The following is a 20,453-nucleotide window of genomic DNA, read 5'->3' on the forward strand; positions in this document are numbered from 1 at the left end:
CTATTCTACCAAGGTGAGATAATGGTCAGATGGGTGAAGTCACATCAGACTCCGGTCAAGGCAATTTATTTACCATAGCCACAGAATGTTCACCTCACACTTAACTCTACCGTCAGCTGGTTGAAGAGGACACCTGTGCAGATGTTACCTGTGCAGAAGTGTGCTCTAGCACTGGCTGCTGTGCCCCTGCATCTGCACTCGCCTCTGCTTTTTGTGACTCCCACACATCCGCACTTACATCTGGCTGCAGTGGATCCCCTCCACATACACACACATCTGTATTCACCTCTGGCGGATGTGACCGTCCTCACATCTGTCCTGTAACGCCCCGCACATCTGTCCTGTAACGCCCCGCACATCTGTCCTGTAACACAACCCCGCACATCTGTCCTGTAACACAACCCCGCACATCTGTCCTTTCCTGTAACGCCCCGCACACCTGTCCTGTAACACAACTATCACATCTGTCCTGTAACGCCCCCCACATCTGTCCTGTAACACAACCCCGCACATCTGTCCTGTAACGCCCCCCACATCTGTCCTGTAACACAACCCCGCACATCTGTCCTGTAACGCCCCCACATCTGTCCTGTAACACAACCCCGCACATCTGTCCTGCCCTGTAACGCCCCGCACATCTGTCCAGTCCTGTAACACAACCCGCACATCTGCCCTGCAACGCCCCGCACATCTGCCCTGTAACACAACCCCGCACATCTGTCCTGCCCTGTAACACAACCCCCACATCTGCCCTGCAATGCCCCGCACATCTGCCCTGTAACACAACCCCCCACATCTGCCCTGTAACACAACCCCCCACATCTGCCCTGTAACACAACCCCCACATCTGCCCGTCACCCCGCGCGCTCACCTCTGCCTCCAACGGCTGCGGCCGCGCGTGGTGGGAAGCGGAAGTGCTCCCTTGACCCGGAAGTGGAAGACAGCGGGAAACGGCCCGAGTCATCGTCGGTGAGTGAAGTGAGTGAATCTATAAGAAATAAGAAATATGGAGTAAGAATAAGCACGAGTATCGGAGTCTAAGCCTGGGGCCTGTTGCCGGGAGCGGTTGGTCGGAGGGGCTGGGAGTTGGCGGCAGAGTTTATGCGGTGACTGCGCTCCCCGGGCTGAGGAGATCTCTCCTCTCGGCGAGGATGTCCGAGCCGCCCTCTCTCCCACCCCCAGTTCTTGACCCCCATTTTCTCACCCCCCCCCCCCCCCCATCTCGCCATCCTTCCTTGCCCCTCTCCATATTACAACATGGAGCACAGTCTGTGCCGAACATGCTGTCAAGCCCAACTCTTACACGCCTGCACATAGTCCATATCCCTACATTCCCATCATATCCATGTGCCTATCTCTTGACCATCATCATATCTGCCTCCACCACCACCCCTAGCAGCACGTTCCAGGCACCCACCACCCGCTGTGTACAAAAAAAACTGTCCTGTACATCTCCTTCAAACTTTGCTCCTCACAAACCTATGCCCTCTAATTTTGGACATTTCTACTCTGGGGAAAAGGTTCTGATTGTCTCACCTATCTATGCCTCTCATAATTTTATATACTTCTATCAGGTTCTCCCTCTGCCTCCGGCGATCCAGAGAAAATAATCCCAGTCTATCCAACCTCTCCTTGCAGTTGAAACCTGCGAATCCAGGCGGCTTTCTGGTAAACCTCTTCCGAACCCTTCTTCCCGTAACGGGGGCGACACACAATCCTTCAAATGTGGCCTAACTAGTCTCATAAAGCTGCATCATAGTCTACTCCACCGTTCAATTATGGCTGATCAAAGTGGCATAAGATCTTAAGAGATGGGAGCAGAATTAGGCCATTCGGCCCATCAAATCTACTCCGCCGTTCAATCATGGCTGATCTATCTCCCTCCTAACCCTCCTTTCGCTCCCCCTTTCACCGTCCTGTCTCTCCCCCTATCTCTCCCAATGCTGCTTGACCTGCTGATTTAGTTCATAAGTTACAGGAGCAGAATTAGGCCATTCGGCCCATTGAGTCAACTCCACCATTCAATCATCTTTCCTTCTCAACCCCATTCTCCTGCCTTTTCTCCATAACCCCTGACACCCTTACTGATCAAATTTAGTCCAGCACTTTGTGTTTTCCACAAGATTCCAACATTTGTAGTCCCTTAGCTCCATAATACCATCACTATCGTGGACTTAAAGGCGTGGGGAGAGATGGTGCAGGGGGAAAGTTGAGATGGGAAGACATGAGACAGCAGATACTAGAATTTTGAGCAAAACACAAAGTGCTGGAGGAACTCTGGAGGGAAATGGACAGATAATGTTTAGGGTTTAAAGCCTTCTTCAGATTCAGTGTTGTCTGTCCATTTCCCACCACAGCTGCAGCCTGACCCGCTTAGTTCTTCCAGCGCTTTGTATGATAAAGGGTGGGTTTGAAAGTAATGGCACTGAGATGACCATGGAGGAATTGAAACTGAATGAGCCCCTGCAATCTGGAGATAACGAATGACAGGGAGTGGGGTCGCAGATGTCTCCTCTCAACAGAAGCCAGGGTTGATGATGACAGGGTGAATTGAAGGAAATAGGTTAGAATATGTGAAGAAATGTTGAAATTGTCTCAAGACTGGCATCTGTGGTTGAGGGGGGAGTCAGGCTGAATCATTCCTTTGGCATTTCTGGGTGTACATGGTTGTAAATGCTTCTGACCTCCCTAATCCTAGTGTGCCCTGTGCTGTCATTGCATAGAATAGAATGTATTTGAAATCTTTCATTAACTTTTTAATTATCAACCCTCATTCATGACCAGATGTGGTAAAAGGGCTTAGGGCTTGAACTGATCGTTTGCTTGCAAGTTTGCTTTGTTCTGCCTGTTGCTGTCTAGGGCACATGTAGTTCTGTGTTATAGTCACCAGTTTGGTTCTGCTTAGGCAACCCTGCTGCTACACCTGGCATGCTGTTGGCTGTCTTTATTACATTGGTTTGATGGTAATGGTAGACTGATGAAGACACTGGGGCAAGAGTCAATGATTTGTGGTGGTTTATATTTCTGTTTCCGTTTATGTCCCTTTTGTGCAGTTTTGATCTGCTTTGAATCTGTGCCATTTAGACTGTTGGTGCAATACAACATGATGGAGGGTCTTCTCAATGAGAAGTCGAGAAATTATCTCTACAAGCATTGGGCATGTTCGCTGCTTTAATGAAGATGTGTTCAAATTGTTTGTGTTAGCTTGCTCTTTACCTGCTGCAGATCCAATCTGGAAGATGTCCTTCAGTGTTTGGTCAGCTCAGTCAATGGTGGTGCCCCTAAGCAGGGTGAATTTGCCTGCCAGAGTACATTCTGAGCCTTTGATTCAATCAATACTAATTCCATATGTTGGTCAACATGTGGGACACTGGTTCAAACTGGAGGGACACTGGTTCATAATCTGACGAATGATGGGCAATGTTAAAGATAGACACAAAATGCTGGAGTAACTCAGCGGATCAGGCCGCATCTCTGGAGAAAAGGAAAAGGTGACCGTTCGAGTCGGAACCCTTCAGACTGATCTGAAGAAGGGTACTCACCTGAAATGTCACCTATTCCTTCTCTCCAGAGATGCTGCTTGACCCACTGAGTTACTCCAGCATTTTGTGTTTATCATCATATAAAGCAATATCTGCAATTTTGGATGGCCAATGTTAATCAGGTGGAGGTTTCCTTCGATATGTTAGACCTGATGCTACGAGACCTTATGCGGTCTGGAGTCAATATTGAGAACAAAGAAATAGTTGTGGAAACAAGAGCTATGTCATTGGCATAGAAATATTTGCCATGCTTTATTTTAATCCTCAGTTCTAAATGGCCTACCCCTTATTCTTAAACTGTGGCCTCTGGTTCTGGACTTCCCCCAACATCGGGAACATGTTTCCTACATCTAGCGTGTCCAATCTCTTAATAATTTTATATGTTTCTATAAGATACCCTCTCATCCTTCTAAATTCCAATGAATACAAGCCCAGTCGCTTCATTCTTTCATCATATGACAGTGCCGCCATCACGGGAATTAACCTCGTGAACCTACACTGCACTCCCTCAATATCAAGAATATCCTTCCTCAAATTAGGAGACCAAAACTGCACACAATACATCAGGTGTGGTCTCACCGGGGTCCTGTACAACCGCAGAAGGACCTCTTTGCTCCTATACTCAACTGCTCTCGTTATGAAGGCCAACATTAGCTTTCTTCACTGCCTGTTGTACCTGCATGCTTACTTTCAGTGACTGACGTACTAGTATACCCAGGTCTCGTTGTACTTCCCCTTTTCCTAACCTGACACCATTCATTTAATAATCTGCCTTCCTGTTCTTGCCACCAAAGTGAATAACCTCACATTTATCTACATTATACAGCATCTGCCATGCATCTGCCCACTCACCCCACCTGTCCATGCCACCCTGCATCCTCGTAGCATCCTCTTCACAGAGGGAGGCAAGAGTTTTTGTTGTCATAATTCCCAGACAGAACAATGAAACTCATTCTTGCAGTAGCACAACAGAATATGTAAACATAGTACTCTAAACAATATAATAAATGAAATAAATATAATAAAGTGTGTGTATTTATTTTTATATATGTGTAGGTAGACACAAAATGCTGGTGTAACTCAGCGTGTGAGGCAGCATCTCTGGAGTGAAGAAATGGGCGACGTTTCGGGAACCAGCCCTCCCCTGTGACGATGCCCCCCACCCCTCAAACTCTACCCCCTCCCTCTCTGCCCCCGCTCCCTCTCTGCCCCCCACGCCTCCCGTGGGGGGTACGGGTAGGGGACGGGTGCGTTGGGGGAGCAGACCCAATGGGTCTGTCCTTGGTCTAGTAACTATTAAAACTCTGATCTTGTATGTGGATGTGTGTGTGTATGTGTGTGTGTGCGCGTGTGTAATAACATCTTCTCGAAAAAACGACGCTCTTACGGCAAAAAAAATTCATATTCCGATAGAGGTTTGTCCCGTAGAGTCCAAAATCGTCTTATCTGAAATATTCATGCATTATTTCTCGAGTTATTAACCAAAATGTTCAAAAATCTGAAAAAACGTTGAAAATAAAACCAACTGGCTTTGGCTGATGATGTCACAATGGGTCTGCGCGCTGTGTTTCACGTGCTGCGAGTGACATCGCCCGGCTGCTCGCCCGACATCGTCCTCTTCCTCTCTCCCCATCACCTCTTCCCCTCTCCCCCCCTCTCTCCAGCCTCTCTCCTCCCCTCTCTCCTCCCCTCTCTCCTCCCCTCTCTCCTCCCCTCTCTCCTCCCCTCTCTCCTCCCCTCTCTCCTCCCCTCTCTCCTCCCCTCTCCCCTCCCCTCTCTCCTCTCCCCCTCCCTCTCCCCCTCCCCCCCCCCCCCCCACTCTCTCTGTCTCTGCCCACTCTCTCTGTCTCTGCCCCCTCTCTCTACCCCCCTCCCTCTCCCTCCCTCCATTTCCCCCTCCCCCTCCCCCCCCACTCTCTCTGTCTCTGCCCACTCTCTCTGTCTCTGCCCCCTCTCTCTACCCCCCTCCCTCTCCCTCTCTAGACGCGCCTGCCAGTTGGAAGCTAGGCGTGAGTGGATAGGGCGGGGATGAGGTAAAAGGAACAAATGAATATTATTAATATAATATCAAGGGGGGTGGTTAGTGTGTGCGTGTGTGGGTGTGGAGGGTGGTTAGTGTGTGTGTGTGACGCCGCAGGCCGTGTCCCCCCCCCCCCCCCCCCGTCTGGCACGTGGGTCCCGTCTCCTCAACGCGTGGTTGCGGGTGGGGACACGGCCTGCGGCGTCACACACACACACTAATCACCCTCCACACCCACACACACACACACACTAACCACCCCCTTTGATATTATATTAATAATATTCATTTGTTCCTTTTACCTCATCCCCGCCCTATCCACTCACGCCTAGCTTCCAACTGGCAGGCGTGTCTAGAGAGGGAGAGGGAGGGGGGTAGAGAGAGTGGGCAGAGACAGAGAGAGTGGGCAGAGAGAGAGAGTGGGCAGAGACAGAGAGAGTGGGCAGAGACAGAGAGGGGCAGATACAGAGAGGGGCAGATACAGAGAGGGGCAGAGACAGAGAGAGGGGCAGAGACAGAGCGAGGGGCAGAGACAGAGAGAGGGGCAGAGACAGAGAGAGGGGCAGAGACAGAGAGAGGGGCAGATACAGAGAGAGGGGGCAGAGACAGAGAGGGGGGAGGGAGGTGGGGGAGAAGAGGAGGGGGGGGAAGAAGAGGAGGGGGGGAAGAAGAGGAGGGGGGAGAGGAGGGGGGGAGGTGCTTGCGGGAGGAGGACGGGAGGAAGAGGAGAGGGGGAGAAGGGGGAGGGGGGCGTAGATTGGGGGGGGGAGGAGGATGGGGAGAGGAGGATGGGGGGAGAGGAGAAGGGGGGGAAGAGGAGGAGGAGGGGAGCGGGGCGGGCGGCCGGCCGGTGAGCGGGGAGCACTTTCTGCGTCTTTTGAATAACGGGGGGAGGAGGGAGAGGTGGGGGGGTGAGGTCACTCGCAGACGAGCAAGACGGCGCAGACCCATTGTGATGTTATCAGCGAAAGACAGTCGTTTTTCAAAGTTTTGTCCGATTTTTGAACATTTTCATTAATCACTCGAGAAATAAAGCATGAAGTTTTCAGATAAGGCAATTTTGGACTCCACGGGAAAAACCTCTACTGGAATATGTAAACATTTTACCGTCAGCGTGTCGTTTTTTTTGAGAAGATGTGATTTTATACACACACACACACACACACACAGACACACAGACACACACACACACATAGTTTTAAGTATATAGATAACATACATGTTTGTGTACATACATATGTTCATACGTACACATACATACACATACATACATACACACATCCACATAAAAACAAACACAATAATAGTGTAAAACGACAAAACCAATGCCCCCAAGTCTATGTAGTTTAGAGCTTATTTGGAGGTTATCGTATTTAATAGCCTGATGGCTGTAGGAAAGAAGACATTTGCAGTTGTAATTGTATGCAAATTTAAGTCACCTTCAAATCATATTGAGCAATCAAGTTTGAACGGTTGTGTACAGCTAAGGCATAATTGGAAATCCTCAGTCAGTGGGAGAATGTGGTGTTTGAACAGTTAATGAAAATAATTTGGTCTCCATCTGGACTACTGATTATACATATACTGCCTACACATGTGAGTGATTGTCTAGCTGTGATCTCATGAAGTTTGAAGTGACAAGAAAGACACAATTTGTATTCAAGTCCTTAAGACTGCATGTCTGGACGGTTGGGAGCAGTGACCAGATGCATGCTTTGTCAATACCAAATCTAGATGATGCGAATTACCTTTCATTGCATACCTTGTTCACTTCTCTTTTGGTCTGAGTTTGAAGGGCGTCCTGATAGAAATGCAGGTCCAATACCGATTGTCTGGCAACTATTGGTCCAGCATCTCCTTTATTCCAGAGAAGGTTACAAGAGCGCACGGAAGTCCATCCGGAAAATGTGGCGTTTAGGCCAGGTGAGACGGCCGATCTCAACCTCATCAGGACTCGATCGGCGGATGGTATGTTTCTGCCTGCAGCTGGGGCGCTGGAACTTTGGCCTGGCTGGAGCTGGCCGATCCATTCCCATAACCAACTTCCGCCACCAACTTTGCGGGTTGGCAAAATGGATAATCCAGAAAGGCTCTGGAACCAGGGTGCTGGATAATCAGTGGTGGACCTGTATATAAAATCATGAGAGACATTGAAAGGGTAGACAATCGGAATCTTTTTCCCAGTGTCGGGGAACTGTCAAAAACTAGAGGGCATAGCTTTAAGGTGAGAGGGTCAAATTTTAAGGGAGACTAGACCAAGGGGCACCCGTTGGGTCGAATGTGCTGCTGGGGGTAATCTTATTTCATGTCCATGTTTCAAATGTTGACATCGCTGTAATCGTCCGTCATGAACAGGACGCAAGCTTCCGGCGACAATCAGTGGGAGCCATCACTTGTTGCAATAGAATAGATGATGGTGGTAGCAGAATTAGCTCAGGATACTTCCAGTTTCCAGGCCCGCGACGTGGACGCTTCTGTTATGGGGCTTGCTAGGGGTAATGGTGGAGGCAGATAGGATAGTGGCATTTAAGAGACTTTTAGATAGGCACATGGATGAGCTGGGAATGGAGAGTTATGGATCATGTGAATGCAGATGAGATTCGTTTATCTTGGCGTCATGTTCGGCACAGATCTTGTGGGCCAAAGGGCCTGTTCCTGCTCTCCTATTTTCCTGTATTTCTATGTTCTGTTCTAAGGTTGATGGCGTTAGAATGTAATGAGGAGGGCTCAACCCACTTTGGAGTTTTGGAGATTCAACAAAATTAGGCCTCTATAGCAATATGTTGGACCTTCTGAACTACTCTTGCTTTCAGGGTCTCTGCATTTTACTTTGGCTGCTGCTGATATTTGTGATCTCCCTTTCTGCTTGAACCTATCTCCTCCTTCAGCTAAACTAAACCAAACACGTTCTTGAATTGCAGCAATGATTGCATTGCATCAAAGGATGTACATTATGAAAATAAACAATAATTACCACGGTAAAACACTTCATTAACGTGATTTATTGAGAAGAAGAAAGTGTTTCTAAAAAAAAAGATGTTTCCTTGCCCCTGCAACCCCAGAAACAAGTACATTTACTGCCTTCTGCAGATTACACAATTAATAGAAAGTAAATATTTTTCCATTATTTTACCTGACATCTGCAACTAGCTGCGATTTTGGAACCATCATCTCAGATTTTAGATAGAATCCTGTTTAATGATCGAATATTTCAAATTTATCAAGCAATAGTATCTTCTTGGTTAGAAAATAGAATAATGAAAATCAATCTGACCGCTGAAATACAAATTAAACTGCAGATGAATTACACAAAAGGAATAAAGTACTGGAGTAAATCGGTGGATCAGGCAGAAGCTCTGGAGAACGTGAATAGGTGACGTTTCGGTTCAACACCCTTCTTCAGTCTCACCTATCCATATTCTCTGGAGATACTGCCTGACCCACGGAGTTACTTCAGCATTTTGTGTTATTTTATGCATCTGCAGTTCTTTGTTTCTGCAAATGAATTAGTTTTGTAAGCTTTTCTAACCATGATCTCGTTTTAATTCGTCCCAAATCAATGGCTCCCAAAGTTGTGATTGTGGAACAATTGTTGAAATGAACAAAATAATGGAGATGGAGAGATGATTGCTGGTGCAATTTTAGGCGTGTATCTTTTCATGTATAATTCACAGGGCAAGCATACTGGTGCTGCATTAGAGTTGCTGCCTCACAGTGCCAGAGAACCGGCTTCAGTCCTGACTACGGGTGTTATCTGTACGGAGTTTGTATATTCTCTCTGTGACTGCGTGGGGTTTTCTCCAGGTGCTCTGGTTTCCTTCCATATTCCAAGGACATACAGGTTTGTAGGTTAATTGACCTTAAATTGCCCCTAGTGTAATTGCGAAATTAGTGTGCGAAACTGGGGTAACTGAACAGGTGTTTGGGTGATAGTTGGTCGGCTCGGATTTAGTGGGCAAAAGAGCCTGTTTCCAAGCTGTATCTCTAAAGTAAAATCTATTAGACAGTGCTTTGAAGGTTAATGGTTTGGGGTTAGGTTTATTATTAACACATATATCAAGGTACATTGTAAAGCTTTATTTTGCATGCTATCCAGTCAGATAATACTATACATAAAAAGAATCAGGTCAAATGGCATTTCATTGCAGTAAAAGAAACCACAGCAAATAAAATCATTTTTGTAGAATTTTGAGAATGATTTTATACACTGTTCTGTATTATTTCTTTTACTTCAAAGATGTGTTAAATAATTGTTTTGAATTTAAAAAGACTAAACAAGTAAATGTCCTGCTTTCATTTCCTGCAGTCCCTCAGTTTCAAGGATGACTTGCATTTGTTCTATTTCTGTAGGTCTGTGGCTGAAGAGGTCAATGTGGGAACAGCAAATGGATAGAGGTTGCTTGCAGGAATGCGTGGGTTTGTAGTCTGGCAGTGATGGAGATATTAAGAAGATATTCTTCATTGAGAACAGCCTTGAACTATTTTTTCTTCACCTGGCAATTCCCTGCCATGATGGAGCTGTTTTGGGAATTTGATGTTGGTTGCCTGTATTACATTCGTTTAATTAGGGCCTTGTTGACCTGGGAGAGAAAACTGGTGTTGGTTTGTTCATCCTGTCAGTGGATTTGGAGACTTTGCAGGGACTAATTGGTATCTCTCCAGTGCTCTTGAGTTGTGTGCCACCATGTCTCTGAGCCTTGCAGGAGGGCAGGGACCATTGCTGACTGATACTCACACATGTGGTGTTATCATCTTGGGGTTTGCAAGATTTTTCTAATCTTTAAATGGAGTCTTCCAAAGAAACGTTTGAAAAATATTGTCTTACAACTTTCAAGTTTTGGTCAAAGAACACTTCACAGTTTAGAAGTGTTTTCTTTCCATCACAAGCAAAAGGGAAAATGTAACAGTTAATTTGCAATAGTTGCTGAGTATTATCACAGCTTCAATATTTCAAATCAACTATGTTATATTTAATGTTGTTGAAATGCACATGGTTCATGATCATAATACACAAATTGACTCCAATCCATCTATACAACATTATTATGGGAATGTGACTTCACCTCAAGGCATAAAAGTACCACGATAATAGACAGAGCAAACCTTTTGCACCAGAGCTAGAGGTATAAATTAACATGACCTGGCCATCTACAAGTTTCCTTCATCCACCTAGTGTTGCATCCTGATTTCAGTTATATTTGAACTCGTTTCTCACATACCTGAGTTAAAGGTATGAAACTGACAGGTCAGGAAGGCTGCCAGCTTAAATACAGGTGATCTCTGAGCAGAGTTGCCAAGTTGAACTAGTTTTATGAAGAGGTACAAAGATAGCTGGCCAAACTGTTGCAAGTAAGGAGAGAAGGTTGTACAGGAAAGAACCTTTTAGGAGATTTATGCTGGTGTAAAGATATTATGTTATAATATTGCTTATTGATGATCTTGCCTGTTCTAGCTTGTACACATACTTGTTTATCCTCCAGCCTTTGATTTCCAGAACTCTATTATGATAAACAAGTCTGCACAATGGGATTTAGCCTTGATAAACTGGCAGTCTTGAATTCTAAATACAGCATGACACCTTCAGCATAGTGACAGACATCCAGATTACTGTGCGAACTGGCTTTGACAAACCAGCAGTTTTGAAATTCCAACCACAAAATAATTTGCAAGCAACTGTTTTAGGTTATAAATAGTGTCAGCAAAATAGCAGAAAAGAGACTTATCGCACAATTGTATATTTCTAAATTATTTCATTTGAAATTGTGCAGAATTTTCATTTGGAGCATTTATTTTGTTGCAGCAGTGATATTTACAAAATAAATTTTATTTGAACCATTGATGCCAAGATCAGATAGTTGATTAGTTTGCAAAGAATGGCATAATAGATTGGTTGATTGATAATGATAGATTTTTTTACAGCAGAAATAGTGCTATCTGAAATATATTCCAATAATTTTACAGATTAAATAATGTTTGTTCATAGTGGAAGTTAAGGTATAGTAATTTAATCAGTTAAAAATCATTTCTTAAAGAACGGTATGATTCCTTTTTAAATAAGACCATGGGATTTGCTACGGTAGAAGCTAGTAATTGTGAATCCCTAATTACTTTTGGTATGATGGGCAGTTAGTTTCCACCATAAACTGCAGCAGTCTTTATGCTGCATGCACTCTTAGCAGTTAACCAGTTTAGACCTCTCAATGTTTTCAATTCAGAATATTGTGTGACAAAGGGAAACGTTGGTGTTTTTTTTTTTAAATTTGTCAATTGCCTTTCTTCTTGGTGGTAGAGATCACCGATTTTTGAAGTGTTAATGAAGCAACCTTAATGCAACGTAAAAGCAACACATTCTGTGGATGCTCTGTGCGGCACTGGCGAATGTCTTGGATACATGAAACCGCTTGAATGTTGGTGGAGTGAGGCTCATCCAAGGAAATTAAGACAATTCCATCATACATCTGATGTTGTTTGTAAATGTATAATGATAGGAAGTCGGGAGAGGAGTAACATATCAGAGAATGACCAATCTCTGAATGATATTTGTCATTGGCAATATTTATGTAACTGGTTGACTTAAACTTCTGGTCCAATGAAGAGAATGCAGAACATTATCATGGTATTTTTTAAGGGGGGAATAGAACATGAAATGCGAAGTACTATAATGTGGATGGAGATAAAAATGGAAAATTACTGGTTAGATGCATTTGTTTTATTAATGCTTAACTTTCAAATATTATATGAACAAAAGGTACTTATTATAAGAGTGGCACACTTTTAAGCATCTAGTAATGAGTTAAAGTGTGTTGAATTTGAATGCCATCAGTCTTTAGTTACTATATGTTTTGCAGATAGTTAAGGAAAAGAAGACTTCCTAATTATTGACGTGAGCATGGGATACTGTAGGAGACAATTTCATAATGCAAAGTTTATAGTTAGTTGATATCTAAACATTAGCACTGGCACACCCGGGATTTCCAAATTCCCCTGCCCAGTTGGATTCCTGTTGATTTTCTCCTGAGCACCAGAAATCTGTCCAGGAACCAAACCCATGTATAATTATTTTCATCCATCAAATTACAGATTTCCCATTTGTGTTTAGTTTAGTTTAGAGATATAGCATGGAAACGCACTCTCTGGCCCACCGAGTCCATGCCGAGCATCCATCACCTGTTCACGTTAATTCTCTGTTATTCCCCTTAAGGGAGTGGATGAGAACTCCCTTCACACTGGGGGCAATATACCGAGGCCAGTTAACCTACAAACCCACACATTTTTGGAATGTGGGAGGAAACTGGAGCACATGCAAACAAGCTCCACACAGACAGCATCAAAGTCAAGATCGAAATCAGGTCTCTGGCTGCAGTGAGTCAGCAGCTCCGCCAGCTGCACCACTGTGTTGTCTTTGTACTTCAGCGCTCACAGATTGAGGGGTTCCCTCTTATAAAGTTCTTCCCAGACCTGTTGGAATCTGCGATGGTGCCCCTATCTTCGTCAGCAGTAGACCATATCCAGTGCAGTAAAATATAACTTCATGTGTACCAAAAACATATCTTTAAATTAAATGTGTGTTCATGTGTATGGAATCTTGTGATAGCATGTGCTTCCTTCCTCAATCCTGTTTTTTCTTACACTGTGCTGTTAGGTTTTAGCATTTAAAATTTATATTTCTACATTTAACAATGGAAGCTTGCCATGCTGTGTTTACACCTTCCACACTGCCAATGAACTTGTAACTCCTCACTCTGATTGCTGAGAAATGTCTTTGTCCCGATCAACATTGCTTCCAAATTGTTGTAACTTTTGTAATTTATTAAATCATATTAATTTATGTACTGCAAAACTTTTATTTTATAATGTCAAAGGCGGCACGGTGGCACTAAGTGCGGCACAGGCAGCAGCTGATAGAGCTGCTGCCTCACAGCGGCAGAGACCGGGTTTTTATCCTGACCTCAGGTGCAGTCTATTTTCTCTGGGTTTCCTTCGGGTGCTCTGGTTTCCCCCCATGTCCCAAAGACATGCAGGTTTGTTGGTTAATTAGCCTCAGGAAATTGCCCCCCCCCCCCCCCGTGTGTGTGTAGGGAGTGGACGGGAAAATAGGATAACGCACTGGTGTGAACGGGTGATAAGTGGTCAGTGTGGACTCGATGGATCAAAGGGCCAATTTTCATTCCGTATGAATCAACTTTCAAATGAATGCTGGTCCTTTGGCCTGAGTCGTGAATGGATAAACCTGCCTCCTGCATTCACAATAGTCTGTTCAATAAGCCTGTACGTTTTCAGAATAATTCCTTGGCACAAACCTCCTCAGGTGAGCTGGTTTCATGCCGATTGGTGAGGTTCAGGGCAAGGTCTTTCTAATTGGAAGCAGTGAGCACAGCTTGCAAACTTGCTTTGACAGCCAATAAATTCTAGCTCCAAAGCTTGCAGGCTGAAAAAAAATCATTGAATATTTGTGAATGCCGTAGATATTTAATAGCATACAAGCTAATAAAATTAAAATGCTAATTGATTATAAAAATTATGGATTTGAATACTTCAGTAGAAAACATTTAACTGAATACATTTATGCTAAACCAATTAAATCACAAACAAGTTAATTGTAGTGTGTTTCTTCCTACCACTTGTTCTCCATTCAAATGAAAGCACTCACTGTTTCTGGGCCATAAATGAAGCTAATGCAGAACAAAGACCAAATTTCTTGGCATAAGTGTTGGACTATCTACTTACAATTGCTCTCGGTGCCTGGGCTCCAGGAGTGTCCAACATTGGAGGAGAGTTATGAAATTAACAAATAGTCACATTACAGATGTTTGTACAGGATTGTCCAGTTTCCATTCTGTTGTTTAACGCTGATCATCTGCATGAACTGCTGCTATGTGAACGATGTAAGAGTGTAAATCTGCACAGCTTGCTCTGCTTAATCTTGACCATCTAACTCTGATTAGCTGAAGTAGGTACTTAGTCTTGACTTCGGTGTGTGCAGTTTTATAGGAGGTTTAGCTGTTTTAAAGTCATCATTGAAGTGCTGTATACAGGAGCTCCAAGCTAGGCTGACTTGTTTTCATTAATTACACCCAATGTACATGCATTTAAACTGCCCCATCAGTCTCATTAGTGGGATAATGTACGGTTCCCACACAGGCTTCATAAACTAGCTCAGAATCCCCAAACTAGACATAAACATGTCTTCCTTGATCCCGAGGAAATGACAAAAAAGAGGCAGCTGACTTGATTTGCCTATTGAATTGCATTTGTGTCTACCATGGTTGTAAATGTATGAATGAAAGAATTAAGTGACTCTCCAGGCCATGACTACCATTAATTTCTACAGATCCTTTTTTCTAATTTTGAGTTGAACAGAATGAGTTTTCTGGTGTTTTTGCCTTTAATAATAGCACTTGCTTTTTGGATTTTCTTTAAATCAACTGATTTTGCAGTATGTCCTGAGTTTGTAAATCTTTGTTGTATTTAACAGTTCTTTATATATATATTTTAAAAGTTTGTGATTCCTTCTGGAACTGTTTTAAATGTTTATGATTCTCATGAAATAGAGTAAAATCTGACCATCCCCACTGTTTCCATTTGGCATGTTAGAGTGCATTTAGATTTATGATTACACTTATTATTGATATGTAATAAAATAGGGTTTATCATGTGGCAGACCAATGACTCTTGCCATTAATCTTGTGTATTTTTACAGCATTAGGACCCATACAGGGAATCTCTGGTGTCTGTAAGCACAACAGTAACAGCAGGACTCGCCATCTGATCAGATAGAATCCTCACTGAGTTGTTTGTGTACAATCCAATCTGGAAGTCAAAAATATGCATTAGATGATGAAAATATCACGTCCTAGCATTCGGTGGAATTGCCATCAGAGACAGCCCCGTTATCAATATCCTGGAGGTTTCCATTGTCTTCTAACTGAAGTGGAGTTGCCACAAAAGCAAGGAATCCTGGGGTGGGGGGCTCGTCTCCTTACTCTCCAAAACCTGTCCATCATCTATAATGTCCAAGTCAGCAGTTAGATGGAATAATCTCCACTTGCTGGATGTGTGCAGTTTCAACAGCAGTTAGGAAGCTCAACACCATAAAGAGCATAGTTGATTTTGCTCTTGGTATATATGATACCGACTTGACTTGACTTTTAATGGTGGGAGTGAAAATGGAAGGCAGGCTGTAATGGCTAACATAGAAAGATTTCAATTCCCTCTCCACAACCATTGATTGGCAGAGTTTCCCAAGTATTCAACAATTGTGTTCCTAGAGATAGAAAGTTGTGTTTCTTGAACAAAATTAACTGATTTTTGCGAAATGTTGATTAAAAAAAACCCAACAGAACTTTACCAAAAGGATTAAAAGCAAAATTCAAACCCTATAAATAGGGTATAACTTCTGCTTATTGTTATAAATAAATATAATTATATTTGAGCAGGTCTATAAAAGATGTGTAGGTTTATCAAATAAATTCCATGCATTAAAATTTTAAAGGAAATAAGTGTATTACCATGCAAGATTGGGAGAACGGAGATGCTATTGTACAACTGGGATAGAGTCGCTCAAATAATGCCAAGCCACTTAGCATTTATTGTCAGTGCTAAATTAGGCCTGCAAGTATAAATTGCTTTAAATGATTGCAATTGTACTACAGGAGTAAAAAGTGACAACTTAAAAAGGTTTTTTGAAGTTATTTTAATTCTCCAAAAAAATTAAATAAGTGGATGAATGTACCCAAAGTTGTAAATGTAATTTGAGATAATTCCCCCTTGGTATTTTTGTTTGGCTATTTCAAAGTGGCTATTTTGATCAGTTTGTACAAAGTGAATAAAAAATGAATATTGTTGCTCAATTGTAATATAACAGCTGTTATTTGATGGAATATTTAGAGTAAATGATTGTTAATATATTCCCTCTGTTAATTGTTTATTTAAAAAAAACTTTAAAATGCAGGAGTAATAAATTTAGCTGCAAGCTTTTGTCCTTTCATTGATACTATTGCTGATTGTGTTGCTGAAATCTACTTTCCTGTTCACCCCCATTATCCTAATTGCTTTTGTGTCCAAAATGTTCACCCTTTGTCTGAAATATATTCAATGACTGAGCATCCATGATGAACTGATTTATAAATGCACAGTCTTTAGGAATAAATAAATGTTTCCAACATAGGGAACAGCCTCTCAGTAGGTATCCTGTTGATCTGGCTCCCTTTTTCTGGAAATCTTAACAAAACCACTTTTTAGTCTTCAAAACGCCTATGAGCTTTGGACAATTCACCTAATTTCTGGAGCCAAGTTTGTGAATCCAGTGCAGCTTTCGATTTATTGAACCAGCAAAAATAGATAAGATTGAGTAAAACACAATTTAACGGGGTTGCCAATCCAATGGAAAAAATTACGAGCTTGAGCTTCTTTATTTTTAATTAAATTATTTCAATTCCTGTGTGTGGATTTTAAATAACTCGGATATTTAAAAACTCTGTAAATGTGGCATTATCAGGGTCTGTTGGGGTATGGGCAGAACCTCAATGATATGCTGTATAGGAAGGAGCTGCTGATGCTGGTTTATACCAAAGATGGACACAAAATGCTGGAGTAACTTAGCGGGTCAGGCATATCTGGAGAAAAGGAATAGGTGTTGTTTCGGGTCTGAAGAAGGGTCTCAAACTGAAACGTCACCTAATCCTTTTCTTCAGAGATGCTGCCTGACCCGCTGAGTTACTCCAGCCTTTTGTGTCTGCCTTTGGTTTAAAGCACCTTCTGCAGTTCCACACTACGCATTTCCTTTGGTAATGTTCTCATCCTAAAGAAAGATTGAGAAAAGTCTGTTTGTGCACGGCAGAATCCTCTAATGCCAATTTTAAAGCTTTAGGACTGTGTATCTTGAGAATTCTATCTGATCACACCATCACTTGCACGCAATATTGATGATAACTGACAAGCTGCAAGTTAATTAACATAGAACTTACTAATTAGATGTACAATTTTTAATTTGAAAGTGACGATTCCTATTTGTGCAGACTACGAGTTGTCGTAATATATCTAGTGCTTGAAACAAACGCATCAATTAGTAAAAACGCAATCTTTTTAAAATGATTGAACTATATAATCAAAAATCCACATCCAATATTTGCAGTGGCAAGTATAAACATTGTGATCTTGTGTAAGAACTTTGAGGTGGTTTTCACTTGTGAAATACTGTTATGAAATTGGGGATAACCCAACAAAAAACAAAAGCGATGAAATTGGGTCCGTTAATTAGCAAGGATGACAGGTTCTTGAATTAGTATGTGGTGATAATTAACAGGAAATCTGATGTTGTGTTGTAATTACCACCAATATTTTTGACATAAGGAAAGATTGAAGGTGAATTATATAGATGATAATTGAGTTTAAAAGTTTCCTGGTTAATTACTTTTGTGTGTTTTTGTTTGCAGAAAAATGGACAGACTTTTACGACTAGGAGGTGGTATGCCTGGACTTGGACAGGTTAGTGTCCTATTTACAGTCACAGAATCATTGAGCACGGAGACAGACCCTTCAGCCCAACTTGCCCATACCAACCAAGATGTCCCATCTATACTATTCTCACCTGCCCGTGTGTGGCTCAAATACCTCCTATTTTTTCTGTTAAATTAACATTGAAATGTTAAATTAACATTTTGGACAAAAATAGTTTCTGCTCTATTTCTGTTTGTATTTCACTGGCTGAAATTTTGTTGAAAGGCTTGAGTACATGTATAAAATGATGTCATGCGTACAAAAATGAACCTATTTTGTTCCTATCTTTCTAAGAATTAAACGTTTACAAAATGGTATCCCAAAATTGCATACATTTTGAAAGTATTTTTGAATTAAACACGATCCTATAACATTTCCAGCTACTTCTTTTTAGCTCTAGAATACATCTAAAGATACTGCATAAAGATACACAGAATATATTGTATTGAATAATTAGTAAATGCCAAAACAAGAATATATTGAAGACCTACAGCTGAATTGATCGTGAATAAATAGAATATTACATGATTTATAATGTTATTTTTTATTTTTGGATGAAAGTCCGTGTAAGCTTATTGTAACTATTCAGTTACAGATTTTTTAACTTTCATACAAATGTTGTGCTATATGTGCTCATTGACACTGATGCTCATCTGAAGATTTATTTTAATAGCTTTGTTTGTAATGCTTTAGGGTATTTGTTTCATATACAATTGGAACATAAATAACCAAATGAATCTTACATTTTGTATGCCTGACCAGATTTAGAAAAGCTCTTTGTTGTGTGCTTTCAGAGTCAGTTTCTTAAATCATCTGAGAGAGGAAAAGTAGTCCAAGGGAAGACTTTTCAGATATTAAGCAACAATCCAATGCTGAGATTTAATCCAAAATATTTTGTATTTGCATTGAAGTTTATAATTATTTTGCTATCATTTGTGTGTTATTAATTCTTTGCACATATCCATTTACTATTTAACGGAGGAAAGACACATATTGTCGGAGTAACTCAGTGGGTCTGGATGCATCCCTAGAGAACATGGATAGGTGATGTTTTTGGATGGGCCCTTCAGATTGATTGCAGGAGTGGGGGGAAAGAAAGATAGAAGAGCTTTCGCTCCACCCTTGCAATGAGTCTGAAGAAGGATCCCGACCCAAAACTTCACCTATCTATGTTCTCCAGGGTTGCTGACGAACCCACTGAGTTACTCCGGCATTTTGTCTTTCCCTGGTAAACCAGCGTCTGCAGTTCCTTTTTTTCCCTTCTATTTAACAGATCTGTTTATTAGTTTCTGGTTTAAATTGCAGTTTGATTAGGGTTTCATTTTGCTTTAAGTCAACAACTTCAAGCAAATATATAATAATTTGGTATTTTAACATCTATTTCCTGGACGTGTTAGAAATTCCCCAGATATAACGCACTACAACATAGGGAGTGAAGGCTCGCTTAGAAGAGATGTTTGAGGCAATTAATTGAGTTAGGATTCCTGATTAACCAGTTTAAAGTGTAAATGGAAATAAATAGTATCAAAAATGTATTGTGAAATATTGCAGATTAGTTGAGTTAATAAAATTACATATGGGTCATACATTTTGCTCAATCTTTGCCTTAAGAATAGTGACGTTAATTATTGTTTAAATTATGGAATTAAGAGTTGAGTTAAGATTTTGTTTTTTTCCCTCACCTACTCCCAGATATATTCTCAATTGCTCGCAGAACATGTTTGTCCCCGTTTGGAGTCACAGTCTTTACTTAATTTATTTCCATACCTCATTGAACAAGTGATATCAAGGATGTTTAGTTTCTCATCTGGGTGGTGGAAACAAACTGAGCCTTTAAGGGGTTAAGGCAGCCTGAAATAATTCATTTCCACTTTAATGACCTCGCCTTGCTGGGCCAGGACGACAGGGAACATGCTCCCGACTTGTACAGCATTTGCCAATTAACACCTCCTATAACAGGTTGCCTCAACTCATCGTTGAACTGGGGATAGCAGAAGTAGTTTACATTCGGCCGATATTAAGACAGCCTGTTATGCAGTTCTGATTTGCTGCACTAAATAGCGGTTTTAATGTAGATTTGTACTCAGCTGTAAATGGTACCATTTAAAACTTTGTGTTTAAATATCACTTTTCCCATTTTTTAAGAAGTTGTTTTTCGATAACTGGTTGTGAGTTTTTCAAATTAATTGGATTTGACATAATACTGTTAAAGCTTATGTTCTTTCTATGTCTTAGCATCTATTATTTAGTAGCATTGGGGGGGGGGGGGTTATTGTTTTATCCAGAAAATAATCAGCAGGTTTGAAAGCTTGAAATAAATATCAAAAATAGAACTTGCACACCATTTGTGAATTGGTGCTTTCATTGTGGATGTAAAACTGAATGCAAAGACC

General features: G+C 41.8%; 1 protein-coding gene across 4 annotated transcripts in view; it reads left to right on the forward strand.

The window, feature by feature from the left end:
- The first annotated feature begins 861 nt into the window (after window positions 1-861).
- The window catches only part of psmd14 (proteasome 26S subunit, non-ATPase 14), an 82,105-nt gene continuing 62,513 nt past the window's right edge, over window positions 862-20,453 (forward strand). The window contains exons 1-2 of one of the 4 annotated variants that reach the window (XM_033024150.1): window positions 862-969; window positions 17,997-18,048. In XM_033024150.1, coding sequence (XP_032880041.1) covers window positions 18,001-18,048 — 48 coding nt within the window. In that variant the 5' untranslated portion in view covers window positions 862-969; window positions 17,997-18,000. The other 3 variants (XM_033024149.1, XM_033024151.1, XM_033024148.1) reach the window with 3 other exon arrangements.

This window comes from Amblyraja radiata, chromosome 7 (assembly GCF_010909765.2).
Source record: "Amblyraja radiata isolate CabotCenter1 chromosome 7, sAmbRad1.1.pri, whole genome shotgun sequence".
In the NCBI taxonomy this organism is placed as follows: Eukaryota; Metazoa; Chordata; class Chondrichthyes; order Rajiformes; family Rajidae; genus Amblyraja; species Amblyraja radiata.